Source organism: Gadus chalcogrammus, chromosome 17, assembly GCF_026213295.1.
Source record: "Gadus chalcogrammus isolate NIFS_2021 chromosome 17, NIFS_Gcha_1.0, whole genome shotgun sequence".
Classification (NCBI taxonomy): domain Eukaryota; kingdom Metazoa; phylum Chordata; class Actinopteri; order Gadiformes; family Gadidae; genus Gadus; species Gadus chalcogrammus.
In genome coordinates this window covers 17,619,895-17,640,696 of record NC_079428.1, presented here as the reverse complement: position 1 = coordinate 17,640,696, position 20,802 = coordinate 17,619,895, and the positions used below count along the sequence as shown (strand labels likewise).

The 20,802-nt window shown below is 45.0% G+C and overlaps 1 protein-coding gene across 8 annotated transcripts in view; it reads right to left on the bottom strand.

The window, feature by feature from the left end:
- Window positions 1–797: 797 nt before the first annotated feature.
- Window positions 798–20,802, bottom strand: part of LOC130369639 (NACHT, LRR and PYD domains-containing protein 12-like) — a 29,154-nt gene continuing 9,149 nt past the window's right edge. For 2 of the 8 annotated variants that reach the window (XM_056575123.1, XM_056575122.1), the window contains exons 2-12: window positions 18,520–18,616; window positions 18,170–18,281; window positions 17,450–17,566; window positions 14,250–14,363; window positions 12,486–12,549; window positions 12,073–12,301; window positions 7,801–9,616; window positions 7,209–7,382; window positions 6,269–6,442; window positions 1,146–1,319; window positions 798–969 (exon numbers count right to left, since the gene is read on the bottom strand). In XM_056575123.1, coding sequence (XP_056431098.1) covers window positions 813–969; window positions 1,146–1,319; window positions 6,269–6,442; window positions 7,209–7,382; window positions 7,801–9,616; window positions 12,073–12,301; window positions 12,486–12,549; window positions 14,250–14,363; window positions 17,450–17,566; window positions 18,170–18,281; window positions 18,520–18,544 — 3,156 coding nt within the window. In that variant the 5' untranslated portion in view covers window positions 18,545–18,616 and the 3' untranslated portion in view covers window positions 798–812. Of the gene's footprint in view, window positions 970–1,145; window positions 1,320–6,268; window positions 6,443–7,208; window positions 7,383–7,800; window positions 9,617–12,072; window positions 12,302–12,485; window positions 12,550–14,249; window positions 14,364–17,449; window positions 17,567–18,169; window positions 18,287–18,519 lie in introns of all 8 variants that reach the window. The other 6 variants (XM_056575121.1, XM_056575120.1, XM_056575124.1 and 3 more) reach the window with 6 other exon arrangements.

Here is a 20,802-nt window from a genome sequence, read left to right as displayed (position 1 = left end):
CCCCCCCCCCCCCCCCCCCCCCCCCCCCCCCCCCCCCCCCCCCCCCCTCAGCCCCCTCTCTCTCACCCCTTCCCCTCCCCCTCACCCCCCCCTCAGCCCCGTCACCCCCCCTCCCCCTCAGCCCCCCCCCCCCTCAGCCCCCTCTCTCTCACCCCTTCACCTCCCCCTCACTGGCCCCTCAGCCCTGTCACCCCCCCTCCGACTCCCCCTCACCCCTAGTCCTCCCCCTCAGCCCCGTCACCTCCCTCCCCCTCCCCCTCACCCCCCCCCTCAGCCCGGTCACCCCCCTCAGCCCCCCCTCAGCCCCCCCTCAGCCCAGTCATCCCCCCTCCCCCTCCCCCCTAGTCCTCCCCCTCCCCCTCAGCCCCCCCCCCTCAACCCCCTCTCTCTCACCCCTTCACCTCCCCCTCACGGGCCCCTAACCCGGTCACCCCCCCTCAGCCCCGTCACCTCCCTCCCCCTCCCCCCCCCCTCAGCCCGGTCACCCCCCTCCCCCTCACCCCTCAGCCCCTTCACCCCCCTCCCCCCTCCCCCTCAGTCCCCTCTCTCTCACCCCTTCCCCTCCCCCTCACCGGCCCCTAACCCGGTCACCACCCCCTCCCCCTCAGCCACTTCACCCCCCCACCCCCACACTCCTCCCCCCTCAGCCCGGTCTCCCCCCCCCCCCCCCCTCACCCCTAATCCTCCCCATCAGACCCCCCTCAGCCCCGTCACCCCCCCTCAATGTAACAATGTAATACCTGCTGGGTTTTATACAAGCAGGTTTAACTGTGATGGTCGACAGTATTAATATATACGTAAGATACATGATGTCAGCCATCATCTTCATTCCCAGTAGGATGTGACCTCACTTCCTGCTGTGTGGATGGACTTTCCATCTCAATAGTGAGTGTGTGATGTGATGAATCAAACAGACACTTACACTTCTTTAGAGCTGGTTTCAGCCTCCACACTCCACCGTGCTCCACACTGGGGGGGAAACAAAGTGAGAGCAGCATGTTGAAACATTCACCTTCATCATCTGCCGTCTCATCACGTTCTACACAACATGAGTGACAGCTGCCTCTTCAAACCACTTCATCTAGCAGCGACATGAATCCTTGTAGGAGACTTTTTCCCTGAGTGGTGAGCTGTCCTCTCCATACCTGAGAGTGTCCAGTCTCCAGCGTGGATCCTCCAGTCCAGCAGAGAGCAGCGCAGCTCCAGAGTCTCCTGGGTGATTGTAGCTCAGGTCCAGCTCAGTCAGATGGGAGGGGTTGGAGCTCAGAGCTGAGGCCAGAGAAGCACAGCCTTCCTGTGTGACCAGGCAGCCAGACAAGCTACACACACACACACACACACACACACACACACACACACACACACACACACACACACACACACACACACACACACACACACACACACACACACACACACACACACACACACACATACATACACACACACACACACATGTAAAATCCTGTGTTTTTCCAGTCTGTCAACCACTTAGTGAACGTCCTACTCCAAACACAAGTGCCTTTACCTTGATGAAGTATTTGTGGATAAAGAATTAGTAATTAAGATAATGAGTACTGGATATTAGGGGTGTGAACGGTTACAAAAAAATGTAAACGTTTACACAACCCCTACTTTTTCGTGTACACGGTTAACCGTTTCTTTATTAATTAATGAAGCTTTAACTTTTTTTTTAAAGTGGACCGCAGTCGCGCTATAGGGGGATTATTTGTTTATCAACACGGCGGATGCGCGAGCAGAATGATCGCAGAAAGAACATTTGTTTGACCGGTTGCCACGGTTATCTCCGTGTGGTTCATTTGCAGTTGTGGTGTTAATTAGGATGTTATCAGCTTACTGTTACATTAAACTGTAATCAGAAAACGTGGTTATATGCTATAGACCCTATAGTATCGGTGGTATAAAGGCTGCGACAAATTTCAAATTATAAATATGTACACTTTATGTTGAAAGTATAGACAAAGTATAGTCGCTATTCCCATTGAAACGAATGGTGCGGTGATTATTCTTCAAAACGAGAGCTGGTAAATTGGGAAAAATTAATTAAACTGTAATCAGACAACGCGGTTATAAGCTATAGACCAGTGGTTCTCAACCTTTTTTGAGCAAACGCCCCCCTGACCTTACCCTGATCCTCTGGCGACCCCCCCCCCAATCATTTTTTTTTAACAAACTAACAACCCCACTCACACTTGTGTTATATTGCTTAAAGCTTTTAATGCATCATTATTCATTGATTTTGCGTTGGTCACTAATAGCAATGAATGCGCTCTGAGTCGGATTTGGTGAAAGAAATATATAAATATTCATGGCATGCAAATGTATCACCTCTGATTGGCTAACAGCACTGTCCATCACTGTAATAAACCCGATTAAACTTCCAGAGCGACGAGAGCGAGAGAGAGAGAGAGAGAGAGAGAGAGAGAGAGAGAGCGATAGAGAGAGAGAGACTATATGACTAATAGGCCTGTGGCACTTACTTCTGTTGTTATAAAGGTACTTGAGCGCCTAGTTTGTAGGTACTTGACGTACATCACGCTAGACCCTCACCAATTTGCCTACAGGGCTAATAGGGGAGTGGACGATGCAGTTTCACTTTGCACACATTTCATTCTGCAACATCTGAACACTAAGTCCACCTATGCCCGTGTACTAGGGATGGGCAAAATGATTCTTTTCCGGGAACTAGTTCTTTCAGTTCGGTTCACTATAACGATTCGTTTATTTGATTCGTTCGTTTTGATTCGTTCGTTACGTCAGATTACATCTTAAAAAAAACTTTTTTTTATAATTTTTTTTTTTTTTTAATTGGTCGTGGGTCCGGATAGGACCGTCAAGACCGCAGTCCGCCGTTTGGAGATGCCTGCTATATAGTATGTCGAATGTTCCACCAATATTTATACCACTTGCTTACTCTCTATATTTCATTCATGGTTTTACATTTATAATTTTATTTTACTTTACATTTAATTCTTCATTGTTCAGGCATTACAGAACTTGCATGGTCATAAATAAAAAATACGAACTGCAGTTTAATTTCTTTGTTTGTTCTTAAATTGACGTAGAATGGAGCAAAGACTCCTGGGATTGGGAAATGCGTTTATCCAATAAACAGATGGAGGTCAAGTCTATTTTCGAAAAAATGTAGGGGGATATTTGAGTCGAATGGTATGACCCAAGATACGTCAGAGAGAGAAAGCGCGCATATTCGACGGTACCGCCTTGTCATTGGTTTACCCAGGTGCCATTCCAACACCATTGCTACCTCTCATTGGCTGAATCTTTGAGGAAGTTGTAGACTCAATCAATATAAGTCGCGGGGAGACGGAGCTCTGTTCGTTTGTATATTTTATTTACGTGACCATATGTTTGGTTGATGTTAAAAAAAAAGAATCAAAGAACCAGTTCTTCTTGTATTGGGGAACCAGTTCTTGTCGTTCACGTTCGGGATTCGTTCGTTGTAACGAATCAGTCGCGACCGACACATCCCTACCGTGTACTGTTCATTGATTTTAGCTCGGCTTTCAATACCATCATTCCTGTCAGACTGTACAACTTTCTCCTGGCCGCAGGAGTTAATGCTCTACTTTGTCAGTGGATCTTAAACTTCCTGCCCAGTAGGAAACAGTGTGTTAAAATCCAGAATAATGTGTCATCACCAAGGATTCTGAACACCGGCGCCCCACAAGGGTGTGTCTTGTCACCTCTATTATTTTCTCTTTACACTAATAATTGTACATCAAACTCTGCATCTGTTAAAATGTTAAAGTTTGCAGATGACACCACAGTCATAGGCCTCATATCTGATGGGGAGGAATCTACCTACCGGAGTGAGGTTGAACAGCTGGTGCAGTGGTGTGAAGACAATAACCTTATACTAAATACAACCAAAACCACAGAACTCATAATTGACTATAGGAAAAAGGCAGGCCAGCACCTTCCCATCTCCATTAATGACCAAGTTGTGGAGTGGGTCTCCTCCTTCTGCTTCTTAGGCACCACTATCCACCAGTCCCTATCATGGAACTTGAACATTAGTCTTATTATTTCCAAATCCCATCAGAGAATATACTTCCTTCGTCAGCTGAGGAAGTTTGGGGTAAGTCAGGCAGGCATGATCCATTTTTATCGTGCAGCCATCGAAAGCGTGCTCACCTTCTCCCTCCTGGTCTGGTATGGTAGTGCTACCAGCCAGGACAAACAACAGCTTGAGAGGGTAGTACGCAGGGCCTCTAAAATCATTGGCTGTAGTCTGCCTACCATAGGCTCGCACTATGACACCAGAATTTCAAGGAAAACTAGGAAGATCATCTCTGACCCCTCTCATCCAGCACACCACTTATTCACACTCTTACCATCAGGGAGGAGGTACGGAAGCATCACAAGTAAAACATCACGCTTTAGGGATAGTACCTATCTACAAGCTATACGCCACTTGAACAAGCACTAAGCACTTTAAGGTCTTTAAGATCTTCATGGCCTACCTCACTTGCAGTTTTTGCACCACTGTACTGTACTTTACGGCTGTCATTCTCCATGAACCATGCATTGTGTGTTTTTCATGTGTGTTAAGTGTTGCACTCCTTGTTATTTATGTGCCGTTTTGGCTTTCTGTCTTGTAATGTTGTGTTGTTATGTTGCTGTGTAATACATGTGAGCATACCAAAACAAATTCCTATCAACTGTATTTTACATACTGTTGAAATGGCTATAATAAACTTGAACTTGAAATAAACTTGAACTTGAGAGAGAGAAGCCACGTCTCCCGTCTTCCTTGGGCACCGCGACCGTGACCACGGCACTTCCGCGACTCCCGCCGTTCCCCGTGAACGAATGAATGAATGGCCCGGGAACCACGAGCACCGCGGCCCGGGCAACTTGGGCACCACGAAAACAGATCGCGCACAGAGGCCTAATTAGGCCCATATATTTTGTACTTGAAATGCAATGTTTTTTCACCCAAAAATTTAGAAAAGTTTAAGTTAGTTTAAAAAAATCACGTTCCCAGCGCCTAGGTTGTGCGAACGCCCCCGTTGAGAAACCATGCTATAGACAATAGAGAATCTTTGGTATAAAGGCTGAGACAAATATCGAATTATAAATATGTAAACTTTATGTTGAAAGTATGGACCGTCGCGATTCCCATTGAAACAATGGCGCGGTGAATATTATTATTTTTTTACGGTTTTTCGTTTACTTATTTTTCCTAAACGGTTATGATTTACAAACCGGTTACACGTGTACACGTGTACAGGTGTACCCGTGCACACCCCTACTGGATATATTAAGCTTTAAAACACCTTTTGTGTGACAATTGCAAGTTTCAAATCATTTCCAGAGACCCTCCAAAATGTTTCTGTTGAGGCTTTCAGGGGGTGTGAGGTGTCCAACTAGGGGTAAGACCCTCCAAAGACCCCCTGTACTCCCCCCTGCTCTAAACTATCACCGTCACGTATACGGGGGACAGTGGGGGGGCAATATTATTATATTTTGAGCTCATTTTTATATTTATAACTGAAAGGTTGCAGGCATATGGATGTATTAGAATATCCACCTAAACAAAAGGTGTTACATCTCCAATGATACAAAATCATGGATGTGGTCATCAAAGGTACTGAGTTATAATTAAGCAATAGATCACGCCAGGCTGTGGTACCCTTCACAGTGGTATAATGAGCACATACCACTGACTGAAGTGATCTATTGCTTTTATACAACGGTTACTATTATGGCGAAACGAAAGTCATAGACACACTACATTTTAAAAGAAACCAAGAAAGACAAAGTAGCCGTTTTTTTAAAGAATACAAAAAAGTAGTCCCTCCTGGCTGCCTTCAAAATGCACGACGGTCGCTATGCAACACACTTTAGCGTTCCTCCGAGAGAAGGCTCGGCTAGAGCGGTTCGCCGGCAATTTATCTGATGGAGCAGTTCACTCACCGTGTGCCTTAGCTTTCGTTAGTCTCTCCCTCGCCTTGCTCACTCCCGGAGTAACAACATTTACACCCTCTCCATCGTTCAATATATTTTTTACTTTGTAACTGTTTCTACTTCCAGGCGCGGAGTGATATGCAAACTTTTACAAAATGATTGGGCGTCATAGCAGTTATGTATACGCTCATTATACAACAGTTAGGAACCAATCAGATCGCTGGATTTAGGCCCCCCGTTGTATAAGCTGAGTTATATAACCGTCCTCTGATGTGGAACTTGTGGTGTTACTGTTTGACCATTGAGTAAAACTGACCTGAGAGTTTCCAGTGTACAGTGTGGACTCCCCAGTCCAGCAGAGAGCAGCTTCACTCCTGAATCCTGCAGATCATTGGTACTCAGGTCCAGCTCTCTCAGACTAGAGGAGTTGGACCTAAGAACTGAGGCCAGAGCTTCACAGCATCTCTCTGACAGATCACAGCCCTGCAGCCTTCACACAGAATAAAGAGAACAGGTTAGGAACTGTGATTAAAATAACTTCAATCTACAACTTATTACATAATGAAGAAATTGTGCTTATTCAATATTGGGTCTAAAATGTATAACTACTGTATATCAAAGTTGTTGTGAACGGGCGGCAGTAGCTCCGGAGGTAGAGCGGGTTGGCTGGTAACCTGAGGGTTGCTGGTTCAATCCCCAGCTCCTCCTAGCTGAGTGTTGAGGTGTGCTTGAGCAAGGCACCTAACCATAACTGCTACCGACGAGCTGGCTGTCGCCTTGCATAGTTGACTCCGCCGGTGTGTGAATGTGTGCGTGAATGGTGAATGTGTGACAATATTGTAAAGCGCTTTGGGTGGCCAATGGTTAGAAAAGCGCTGTATAAATGCAGTCCATTTACATTTGTTTTGCAGTGTTTCAAAATCGTTTAGTATATTAATCTTACTTTTTGTTGTAGTATTATGTATACAATGTATTGTATTGTAATATATGTCATTAGTTCATCTAAAGCGATGTTTTGTATATGATTAGAAGTTTAATTTTAATATTATGTATATTGTGTTTTGAGGAAAGTAAATATCATAGCGAATAGGAAAACACTTTGCGAGCACGAGAAATAAGACAGCATTTGTGTGCTTGGGGGTGTCAGTTGCGTGCTGCTTCACTTTACGTGCACACTTTTATGGTTGTAAATCTGTTAAATGTCTTCTGATATTGAACCTTGTTGTGTTACTGTTTGACCATTGGGTAAAACTGACCTGAGGGTTTCCAGTGTACAGTGTGGACTCCCCAGTCCAGCAGAGAGCAGCTTCACTCCTGAATCCTGCAGATTATTGGTACTCAGGTCCAGCTCTTTCAGACTAGAGGATTTGGAGCTGAGAACTGAGGCCAGAGCTTCACAGGATCTCTCTGACAGATCACAGCCCTGCAGCCTTCACACAGAATAAAGAGAACAGGTTAGGAACAGTGATCAAAGTAACATACATCTTTAAGTTATTCAATAATGAAGGAATGTTATTAGTTTAACAAACATACTAAATAATTAGATGTAGAAATGTTAAAGAGTTGTTTAGTTGAGATTGAAAATGTTTTTTAAATGAATACTCCTTCTATATTCTATTGTTGTGAATATTCTCTTATGTGTACTGTAATACATTACACGTTAATAGGACACCTACAGAGATGTTTTGTATGTTATTATAACTAGTATGTTTATTCTGTTATGCGTAGAATAGTAATACATGTTGTTATGAACCTACAAAGATCTTTTTCATGTAATTTTAACCTTATATTCCAGTACTAATTATATTTTGTAGTGTGTATTGTAATACATGTTATTAGTGAACCTACAGAGATGTTTTGGAGGCTTTGACCACTGGCAGCAGCCTCAGAAGACCATCTTCTGAAGCAGAGTATTTCTTCAGGTCAAACACGTCCAGCTCCTCTTCTGATGTCAGTAAGATGAAGACCAGAGCTGACCACTGAGCAGGCGTGAGAGGTTTTCCGGAGAGACTTCCTGATGTCAGGTACTCCTGGATCTCCTTCACTAGAGAACAGTCGTTCAGCTCATTCAGACAGTGGAACAGATTGATGCTTCTCTCTGGAGATTGATCTCCTTCTATCTTCTCCTTGATGTAAGACACTGTTCCCTCATTGGTCTGTGACCTACTTCCTGTCATTCGCAGCAGACCTGTTTTAATCTGAGTGATCAGTGATATTTTTTTCTGTCCCAGCAGACCTCGTAGGACAATCTGATTGGTCTCCAGAGAGAGGCCCAGGAGGAAGCGGAGGAACAAGTCCAGGTGTCCGTTCTCACTCTGTAAGGCCTTGTCCACAGCACTCTGGTAGAGGAGGAGTTTATCTTTCCTGGAGGTTGAGAGCAGATTGACCCCAGTATTGATAAAGGACCAGAAGACATAAAGGGCAGCCAGAAACTCCTGGATGCTCAGATGGACAAAGCAGAACACCTTGTCCTGGTACAGCCCACACTCCTCTTTAAAGATCTGGGTGAACACTCCTGAGTACACTGAGGCTGCTCTGATATCGATGTCACACTCTGCCATATCTGCCTCGTAGAAGATCAGGTTGCCACTCTCCAGCTGGTTAAAAGCAAGTTTTCCCAGAGAAACAATGATATCCCTGCTCTCTGAGCTCCAGTCTGGATCTGTTTCAGCCCTCCCATGGTACTTCCTGTCCCCCTGTATGGACAGGACCCTCAGGAAGTGGCTGTACATCTGAGTCACGGTCTTGGGCATCTCTTCGATCTGGGATTTTTTGAAGATGTCCTCCAGAACTGAAGCAGTGATCCAACAGAAGACTGGGATGTGACACATGATGTGGAGGCTTCGTGATTTCTTGACGTGGGAGATGATTGTGCTGGCCAGCTTCTCCTCTCTGAATCTCTGCCTGAAGTACTCCTCCTTCTGTTGGTCGGTGAACCCCCTCACCTCTGTCACCATGTCAACACACTCAGCAGGGATCTGATTGGCTGCTGCAGGGCGTGTGGTTATCCAAATGCGAGCGAAGGGAAGCAGGTCGCCCCTGATGAGGTTGGTCAGCAGCACGTCCACCGAGGTGGACTTTGTGACATCAGTCCAGATCGGGTTTCTCTGGAAGTCCAGAGGAAGTCGACACTCATCCAGACCATCCAAGATGAAGACAACTTGGAACCGGTGGAATCTGCAGATTCCTGCTTCTTTGGTCTCAATAAAGAGGTGATGAAGAAGTTCCACCAAGCTAAACTCTTTCCCTTTCAGTAAATTCAGCTCTCTGAAAGTTAGGAGAAATGTGAAGTGTATGTCCTGGTTGGTTTTGCCCTCAGCCCAGTCCAAAGTGAACTTGTGTGTTAAGACGGTTTTACCAATGCCGGCCACTCCAGTTGTCATCATTGTTCTGATTGGTTGATCTTGTCCAGGTAAGGGTTTAAAGATGTCTTCACATCTGATTGGTGTTTCTTCCTTGGCTGGTTTCCTGGAAGCGGTTTCAATCAGTCTGACCTCATGTTCCTTGTTGACCTCTCCACTGCCTCTCTCTGTGATGAAGATCTCTGTGTAGAAGTCGTTCAGATCTGTTCGTTTTCCTGCTTTAGCCATTCCCTCAAACACACACTTGAACTTCTTCTTCAAATTAGACTTGATTTTATGTTGGCAATCGACAGCATCAGATCCTAAATGAGAAAACATCAGATGACATCAGTTAGTGGATGGTGATCAGTGGAACCAGGTCAATATTTCCTGTTAAATTATCAACTTCATGATATTTAGTGGCTTCATTACTTGTGGTCGGAAAAGCTGGTTGTGAAGGACTGCATGTTACAGATTCAAAATGTTAAGGACTATTATCTCCACAGCAATATGATTGGTCTAATGATAGTAATAATGATAGTGAATCAGTGTAAAGTGATTTGCTATGCTGATGCAACAAGACAGGGTTTCATCCCTTCCACTGAGTTGTTCTGCTGTTGGTCTGCAGTAGAATGTTTAATGTTAATGTGGCTTCATAGCTTGCGGTCGGAGAAGCTGATCGTGAGAAAGACAGCATGTTACAGATTCAAAATGTTCAGGACTTTTCGTTTTTACCACAGCGATATGATTGGTCTAATGATAATAATAATGATAGTGAATTGGTGTAAAATGACATGCTGATCTAACAAGATAGTGTTGCATCTCTTCCACTGAGTTATTCTGCTGATCTGCAATTTATGTTTAATGTTATTAATAATAATAATAATAATAATAATAATAATTACAATTGAATACGATTTTATTTCAAGGCGCCTTTCATGACACCCAAGGTCGCCTAATTCATAAAACAATCTAGGGTCAAAAACAGCAAGAGCTGCATCGCCAACAGCATGATCAACACAAGACATAAGACCCAAGTAGGAGGGGGTAAGAACAGTGAGGAGACCCAGGTAGGAGGGGGTAAGAAAAGCAGTGAGGAGACCCAGGTAGGAGGGGTTAAGAACAGTGAGGAGACCCAGGTAGGAGGGGGTAAGAACAGTGAGGAGACCCAGGTAGGAGGGGGTAAGAACAGTGAGGAGACCCAGGTAGGAGGGGGTAAGAACAGTGAGGAGACCCAGGTAGGAGGGGGTAAGAACAGTGAGGAGACCCAGGTAGGAGGGGGTAAGAACAGTGAGGAGACCCAGGTAGGAGGGGGTAAGAACAGTGAGGAGACCCAGGTAGGAGGGGGTAAGAACAGTGAGGAGACCCAGGTAGGAGGGGGTAAGAACAGTGAGGAGACCCAGGTAGGAGGGGGTAAGAACAGTGAGGAGACCCAGGTAGGAGGGGGTAAGAACAGTGAGGAGACCCAGGTAGGAGGGGGTAAGAACAGTGAGGAGACCCAGGTAGGAGGGGGTAAGAACAGTGAGGAGACCCAGGTAGGAGGGGGTAAGAACAGCAGTGAGGAGACCCAGGTAGGAGGGGGTAAGAACAGTGAGGAGACCCAGGTAGGAGGGGGTAAGAACAGTGAGGAGACCCAGGTAGGAGGGGGTAAGAACAGCAGTGAGGAGACCCAGGTAGGAGGGGGTAAGAACAGTGAGGAGACCCAGGTAGGAGGGGGTAAGAACAGTAGCCCAACGGGGATACGAGGGGAACCCACGGTAGGGGGTCATTACAGCGAGAAGGCCAGTGGGAACACATGTGTGTTGAGGAGGGATTTCAATGTTGTCAGGGTGTCTCTTTCAGTTCAGTTCAGAGCCCTAGCACCCAGGGTGCTGAGAGCCCTAGCACCCACGGTGCTGAGAGCCCTAGCACCCACGGTGCAGAGATCCCTAGCACCCACGGTGCTGAGAGCCCTAGCACCCACGGTGCTGAGAGCCCTAGCACCCACGGTGCTAAGAGCCCTAGCACCCACGATGCTGAGAGCCCTAGCACCCACGGTGCTGAGAGCCCTAGCACCCACGGTGCTACGAGCCCTAGCACCCACGGTGCTGAGAGCCCTAGCACCCACGGTGCTGAGAGCCCTAGCACCCACGGTGCTGAGAGCCCTAGCACCCACGGTGCTGAGAGCCCTAGCACCCACGGTGCTGAGAGCCCTAGCACCCACGGTGCTGAGGCTGGGATCGGGACGGTGAAGACCAGCTGAGGATGACGAAGGGAGCGGCAGGGCCTGTCCTCCTGGAGGAGGTCGGGGAGATAAGTGGGGGCCACGTTGTGGAGGGCTTAGTCGGTGAGCAGAAGGGTTTTAAGGTCAATGCGGTGTTGGACAGGGAGCCAGTGTAGTTGGACGAGAATGGGGGTGATGTGGTCGGGTGATTTGGTGCTGGTAATGATGATGTTTAACATTCTTTAACCTGAGACCCCCACCATTACCCTACATATCCGGATCAAACCATTTAACCTGATACCCCACAACAACCCTACATACTGGATCAAACCATTTAACCTGATACGCCACAACAACCCTACATACTGGATCAAACCATTTAACCTGATACGCCACAACAACCCTACATACTGGATCAAACCATTAAACCCCAAAGAGGAAAGATTGTCTCCACATGGAAGTTTGATATGCATAAGTCTAACATTATGTCATTTAGTCTGAACAAAAAAATAATAATCTCCTACTGCTCTTCAAAATGTGTACTTATTCTGTCTTTTCAAGATAAGAGTCTCTTACCGCCCCGCAGTGTGTCGGCCAGTCCCTTCTGGTTCATCTCCATCAGGCAGAGCTTTGTGATGTCCACCACTCCCTCTATGGCGCGCCTCCTCTGCTCCTCCTTCTTACCATCCACCTCCTCCTCCTCCACTCTCTGACCCTCTGAGCATTGTGGGTAATCTGAGAAGAGATCCCTCCAGAGCTTCTTCAGCTCCTTGTCGAGGAAAGCGTGTGCGTTCTCCTCAGCCCTCTGGAACAGAACAAACATCAAGGAGAACTTTACTCTGAACTCACTGAGGACATCAGAAGCATCTGTCCTGGAATCACGTCAGCTGGTCTAAAGAGGGAAGCCTGGAGACTATGAGCTCCACAAGAGATGCTTTCTGATGTTCATGTAGAGCTGAAGTTAAATGTCTTGTTGGACCTGTACACACCTTGATCAGCTCTGTTTGATTCTTCTGTATAGACCTGGTAACATTTGAACTCTTCTGGTGTGGCCTGTGGGGAACACACACACACACACACACACACACACACACACACACACACACACACACACACACACACACACACACACACACACACACACACACACACACACACACACACACACACACACACACACACACACACACACACACTAATGATTAGGGGTGCAACGCATCACAAAACTCACGGTTCGGATCGTGTCACGTTTTTTGAGTCACGGATCGGATCATTTTCGGATCAACAACACCAATAAAGATAACAAGACAAATGTGACTTTAAATAAAATCTTCAAATGTGTAAAAACTAAATAAAGTGAAAAATGTTAAAGGGGTAGTTCGGAATTTTGGACATAGGGCCTGATTCCCAAGTGAGCTTTGGTATTCTTTATCACTGGAGACAGTTTTCAACCGATTTCATTCAGTCTTTCTAGTTGCAGAGTTCGCTGGTGCTAGGCTAGCGCACGTCAACGGGCAATGCTAGCCTGCTATTAAAAACAGTGTTACCCACTCCACAGTACACCCGAGGTAAATCAATTATAACGACAGACTATACATTTAAATGTCTGTGTTGATAGAATAATGTTAGAAATAAAACTAACCTTGCATCGCATGAATCATCGAGGGACTACTTTCTCAGCAGAAGCGGAATTTTACTATGCGCCGGTTAGTTTTGTAACCGAATCACGACAGAACGTAAACAGAGAAGCGTGGGACAGAAGCGCAATTGAACGACAAGGCAACATGGTGGTTCAGTGTGCTTTTAGAAATTGTAGAAATATACGCTACAGATGGGCACCACAAAGTTTCCAACAATTTCCAGTGCGAGATCCAGGAAGGACACAACTGTGGCTTGTTGCTGCTGGCTTGGACATCAAAACACCGGCTCGTACATGTACGGTTGGTTGGATACAACAAATTCCTCATAATCGTCTTCAAAAGCAAATGCATCGCTAAGTCCTCCAAACGTGGCCATATCTTGTTAATTGAATACGCTAATAGAATTCCTTCGTTCACTGTACTCTGCGTTTGTAGCAATGACAGCGGCAGGTAAACAAACTAGAGCCGGTAACCTAGGTATCAGTCCGCCGCTGCCGTAGCCTACTACCAGGAATATAACACTGCTGCTGAGACCCCGCAATTCCCTCAAAATGCAATGCAATGCAAGGTTGGTTTTATTTCTAAAATTTTTCTATAAACAGACATTTAAATGTATAGTCTGTCGTTATAATTGATTTACCTCGGGTGTACTGTGGAGTGGGTAACACTGTTTTTAATAGCAGGCTAGCATTGCCCGTTGACGTGCGCTAGCTAGCACGAGCGAACTCTGCAACTAGAAAGACTGAATGAAATGGGTTGAAAACTGTCTCCAGTGATAAAGAATACCAAAGCTCACTTGGGAATCAGGCCCTATGTCCAAAATTCCGAACTACCCCTTTAAGCATAGTCGATATTTGAAAAAATTGCAATCTGAGGCATTATTCCTTCTTCTTTTTAACATGGATAGTAAATAATCCCTAAAGCCATTGAACCTTCAAACATTACACCTGTAAAGTCTGCTACAAGTCGTCTTCACATTAATTTCATTCATACGATTGCTGGGTCCAGGGGAGTCTGCTCTCTGCTGCTGCTCTGGGCTTCAACACACACACTTTTTATTCTAGAAACAGTTGTATTAGTTTTGAGCCACTCCAGTCTGTTTGAAACTCCTACCTCTCCTCTCTGGAGGGGCGTCCATCTTTAAAGACAGGAGGATGATCCATAGAGTGGTCACTCTTCATGGAGACACAGCTGGGTCCAGGGGAGTCTGCTCTCTGCTGCCTCCTTCTGAAAAACAAACACCATCTGGAAGTTAGGATTTGTGGATATCGTTTCATTTGATCATTTCCTTGGTCCTCTGTACTTGGTCCCCTACTTTACATCAACTACATCCTCCCACTCGGTCAAATCCTCCGCCAACATGGCCTCCATTATCCCTGTTACGCTGATGACACTCAGATCTACCTCCCCACCAACACCACCTCTGCAGCCACCCATTGCACCCTCGCCACGTGCCTCACTGAGGCCAAAACGTGGATGAAACACAACTTCCTCAAACTAAATTGCAATAAATCATAAATCCTCATCATTGGCCCAAACCCCCTCACCCGCCCCACCCAGGACTTCTCACTTAATATTGATGGTTCCATTTTCACCCCCTCCACTCACATCCACAACTTAGGTATCATCCTTGACCCCACCCTCTCATCCCTCCCCCATATGAACCAGATTACCAAAGCAGCCTTCTTCCACCTCAGGAACATCACTCGTCTCCGTCCCTCCCTGTCACTCAGCCGCCGAAACTCTGGTCAACACATTCATTTCATCCCGCCTTGATTACTGTAACTCCATCCTATACGGCTCATCAAAACACTAGCTTAATAAACTGCAATATGTTCAAAACTCTGCAGCCCGTATGCTCACATCCACCCACCGCTTAGACCACAACCCTGTCCTCCAAGACCTCCACTGGCTTCCCGTCAAATACCGGATTGATTTCAGAATACTACTCATCACCTTCAAAGCCCTCAACTACCTGGCTCCCCCCTCCCTCTCTGACCTCCTCCACCGCCACACCCCTACCCATTGTCTCAGGTCCGCCGATGCCAACCTCCTGCACCCCATAAGGACCGACCTCCGGTACTGGGGAGACAGAGCCTTTGCTGCAGCCGACCCCGCCCTCTGGAAAGCCCTCCCCATCACATCCGCAATGCCAACACGCTTTCATCTTTCAAAACTGCCCTTAAAGGTTGTATCAGCGATTCTGATCGAAATATAAAGTATCACATTCATCTGCTTTTTCCTCACGATCCGCTAGCTGCCCGTCCCATAAGCAGGCTGTCAAAAAAACGCGTCTCTCTAGGCAGCCTAGGCTCCGAGATCGCACACAGAAATCAATGGTACTACCAACACCTCAAAATCAAAATAAACAGTGTTCCAACCAGTCACAGACAAGGGGTGGTGTTGTGGTGTTTCGCGCTTGTGCACGCAAAGTGGTAGCTACAAATTCCTGTTGCATAGACCAACTGAGTTGAAGGTGTTATCAGAAGCTACAAAAAGAAATGCGCGTCCATGACCATTTTCAAAACACGGGAGGGAGGGGCTAGCTGGCTCTGTTTAGGGAATCTCGCAACGGATGTCAGGGCAACCAGAATCGCTGATACAACCTTTAAAACACACCTTTTCACCGTTTGTTTTGTTCAGCTTCTTTTTTGTTTCTTATCATTTAGCTTATGAAGCGATTGTGAAGCGTCTTTGAGCAGTGGGAAAAGCACTACATGACTTTGATCTATTATCATTATTTATTGCAGGGCTACTAAACTATTTTCTCATGACTTTTAATTTTAATATTCTTTCTCAGCTTTTTAAACGGAAATTTAAGGGGGGGGGGGGGGAAAGAAAAGTTATTATTTAAGCACCTACATGCTGACATAAAAACCCACTAAGTACCCTTCATACTGTGCATAGAGTGTTTATTCACAATGTGTTCAGCTAACATAGAAAATAGAGCAGTCAGTTTCTACATTTCTACCCAGACCTGTGTTATTCTTCACAGATCATTTGTTTCAACAAACCACTTCACCTCCAAAGATAAATTCAAACTGATTCAATAAATGGGGCCGTTTGAAAGCCATTGAACCTTTAAACATTAAACCTGTAAAGTCTGCTACAAGTCTTCTTAACATTAATTTCATTAATACGATTGCTGGGTCCAGGGGAGTTATGGAGGTAGATTTGTGTCTTTATTATGCAATCAAAAATAATAGGTTTGAGAGCAAAGCTTTCCACACTGCAATCAAAAAATAGATTTGAGAGCAAAACTATCGACACTGCAATCAAAAAATGTTTTATTGCAAGATAAATTAATGTGATAAAAAAAATATTAATGGGAATCCAAAAGTTATGTTTGCAAACCCAAAAGCTTTGTTTGCGAATCCTAAAGTTTTGCTTGCGAATCCAAAAGCTTTGCTTGCTGTTGAGCTGAATCTCGTGGGCGGGACCTACGCCGAAAGATGTAAGACACGTCTCTATTGGCCAGTCTCGATCGGAGTGACAGCTTGGCAACATCCACAGTTAGTAACGAGAGAGGGAGTTCTATTTCATGTAGGCTACGCCGTCTAGGCTTCGCCTTATGGGCTTGTCCCGTGCGCGCCCTGAAAATTCCGTAGGCCTCCCTGTCAGCCGACAAGGAGACCATGGCAGAGGAGAGCAGGGCGATGTTGTTGACCGCTGCCGCGGTTTGAGAGGCACAAACGAACACCCTGTCCGTCAGGCCGACAATCTGCTTCTGGAGGCGGTCGGGGGGCAGCGGCTTTTCGGATGTTGCCAAGCTGTCACTCCGATCGAGACTGGCCAATAGAGACGTGTCTTACATCTTTCGGCGTAGGTCCCGCCCACGAGATTCAGCTCAACAGCAAGCAAAGCTTTTGGATTCGGAAGCAAAACTTTAGGATTCGCAAACAAAGCTTTTTGATTCGCAAACAAAACTTTTGGATTCGCAAACAAAACTTATGGATTTGCAAACACAACTTTTGGGTTTGCAAACAAAACTTTTGGATTCCCATTAATATTTTTTTTATCACATTAATTTATCTTGCAATCAAACATTTTTTGATTGCAGTGTCGATAGTTTTGCTCTCAAATCTATTTTTTGATTGCAGAGTGGAAAGTTTTGCACTCAAACCTATTTTTTGATTGCAGTGTGGAAAGTTTTGCTCTCAAACCTATTATTTTTGATTGCATAATAAAGACACAAATCTACCTCCATAGGGAGTCTGCTCTCTGCTGCTGCTCTGGGCTTCAACACACACACTTTTTATTCTAGAAAAAGTTGTATTAGTTTTGAGCCACTCCAGTCTGTTTGAAACTCCTACCTCTCCTCTCTGGAGGGGCGTCCATCTTTAAAGTTATCAGGTTGACCCATAGAGCAGTCACTCTTCATGGAGACACAGCTGGGTCCAGGGGAGTCTGCTCTCTGCTGCTGCTCTGGGCTTCAACACACACACACACACACACACACACACACACACACACACACACACACACACACACACACACACACACACACACACACACACACACACACACACACACACACACACACACACACACACACACACACACACACACACACACACACACAAATGATTAGGTGTGCAACGCATCACAAAACTCACGGTTCGGATCGTGTCACGGTTTTTGAGTCACGGGTCGGATCATTTTCGGATCAACAACAACAATAAAGATAACAAGACAAATGTGACTTTAAATAAAATCTTCTAATGTGTAAAAACAAAATAAAGTGAAAAATGTTAAGCATAGTCAAAAAAAATAATAATTGCAATCTGAGGGGAATATTCCTTCTTCTTTTTAACATGGATAGTAAATAATCCCTAGCCATTGAACCTTCAAACATTAAACCTGTGAAGTCTGCTACAAGTCGTCTTAATATTAATTTCATTCATACGGTCGCTGGGTACAGGGGAGTCTGCCTTCTGCTGCTGCTCTGGGCTTCAACACAAATACAGCTCCTTTTTTTTTTTTTTTTAAGTTGTGTTAGTTTTGAGCCACTCCAGTCTGTTTGAAACTCCTACCTCTCCTCTCTGGAGGGGCGTCCATCTTTAAAAACAGGAGGTAGGTGCATAGACCAGTCACTCTTCATGGAGACACAGCTGGGTCCAGGGGAGTCTGCTCTCTGCTGCTGCTCTGGGCTTCAACACACACACACACACACACACACACACACACACACACACACACACACACACACACACACACACACACACACACACACACACACACACACACACACACACACACACACACACACACACACACACACACACACACACATCTTTTCCTCGGACTAATGATGGAGTCATGATGCATCACTGCTGAGCTCTGAGATGGACAACAGTCACAGACAGAGAGATCCTCTTCTTACCTCTTAGCTTTGCTCCGGCGGCCATGTTCCCCAGACAGAGTGGTCATAGAGGTAGGACCCTCCTCCTCTCTCTCCTCATCCATAGTAGACTGGAGACCTGGACACAAACACAACTCATCCATCACTTCATTTGCCTTTTGAACTTTAGCTGTTTATTGAGAGAGAAGATCATTGTGACTGCGTCACACTAAAGCATTATGGACGTCATAGACCATCAATATGAACCCCACAACATAACACTGCCCTCACTACAGTACAGATGTGTACAGCAGATGACGGATGAATAATTAAACACCTTGGAGACTGTAACTGTGCTTAAACTACAATACAAAAAAGATAAACAATAGACTTAAAAAAAAATGCATTGCGGTACAATTAAAAGTAAACAACGTTACTTTCATTTGTGTCGAGTACAGTGTTATATTTTTATATAGGCTATATATTGAGATCGCAGTGTGCGAAATACCCGTCAATATTCGGGATGTCCTCATCCCCAGATTGTTGCGCAACATCAATCTAAATGTTCTCAATATGCAGTAGGCCTAGGCCATAACATTACAATATTTCAGGGATGCAAGCCAAGACAATCAGTCTATATCTATAGCCTACATGACAACACACACACACACACACACACACACACACACACACACACACACACACACACACACACACACACACACACACACACACACACACACACACACACACACACACAATTAAAGCACACTCATAAAGCAAAACTGACATAGGAGCCTGCATCGGCTTAAGTTGTTGGGATCCACGTTATTTTATAACAGGGAGAGGCAAACATGACAATAATTGGCCCCATTCTGGCGCACTCAGAAGAGCAATGAACTGAATAAATGCCAGGTATATAGCATATCAGAGACGGGCACACAATCAGTGCACTTGCAAATGAGAGCCTGCAGTATGTCCGATCTTGTGACATTATTTAACCATCCATCAACAGCTCATACGATCAGACAGATACATCATTGAACACATACACAAAGCCCACAACAAGCCAAACACAACCAAGGCAGGTGCGCTCTCTCTCGCACAATCACACAATCACTCCAACTACTCCAACTGCAAGGCTAGGCTGTTTTCAAGACCACAACTAACCATGCAGTAGGCTAAACACAACAGTGCACAACAATCAAGTATTTACATTGCGTCTATCTTCTGTTTGGCGCACATGGCTAATTTGAATATTTGCGCAGGTATAACGGTTGTGATTGGGTCTAAAGGACTGAAAGACAGGACAAACACATTGGTCCCTTTCAAAGGTATATTTGTGATTTGTACAGCAGGATCACAGGTCACGTCAACTAGTTCTGCTAGTATATACACATCACATATACAAATAATACAATGATAACATTACATTTACATTTCGGAGCAGCATACCTGAAAGACAGGACAAACACATTGGTCTCTTTCAAAGGTATATTTGTGATTTGTACAGCAGGTTCTGCACGAGTAAAACAAAACTATATTGCTAGCGGACATCCAACATAGCTAACCAGTAACATGTGGTCAAACTAAAAATGTGCATAAACTCCCTACCAAGTGACAAACTATAAAAACAATAATAACATATCAATTATACAATCATCTAATATGTCGAGGTTCATAACATAAACATACATTCTCGATCTTAAAACGTATAAACCTTCGGGAGCTATTTAAAATGCGAACTTACCACATGTCACGTCAACTGGTTCTGACTAGCAACGGCCGCACACACAAGGCGGATGCAGATCTGCAATACCCAATCACACCAGCAGATGGCTCTAAAACACCAACAACTGCTCTATCATTTGCGAAACTCATGATAACTAATGAACAGTTTTCCATATCTGTTGCACAGGACAGTCTTGCTCCGCTTGGCAAAAAAAATATATAACACATTTGTTAATAAATGTTTTGAACTCTGAATACTGGACATGGTGAGCTTAAAAACATTTAAGTGACCATAAGTGAGATGGCCTAAAACGGAATGAATTATTCTAGGAAATAGGCTTTCAGGATCAATTCAGATGTTAAACTGTTCTGTACTGCTTAGAAATTATCTTTTATGAAGCTTGTTTATATGCTATTTCCCATGATGATAAATTAACATTTAATTGCTGTGAGTTGTGAAGATTCTACAAATAAATATTAAATCCGCTGAATCAGAATACATAAATCTTTAGTGATGGATTGTAACTGCCCTCACTGAAGCACTGAACAATAAGTACAATTTGGAGGTATTTCACTTGAGTATTTAATTAAACT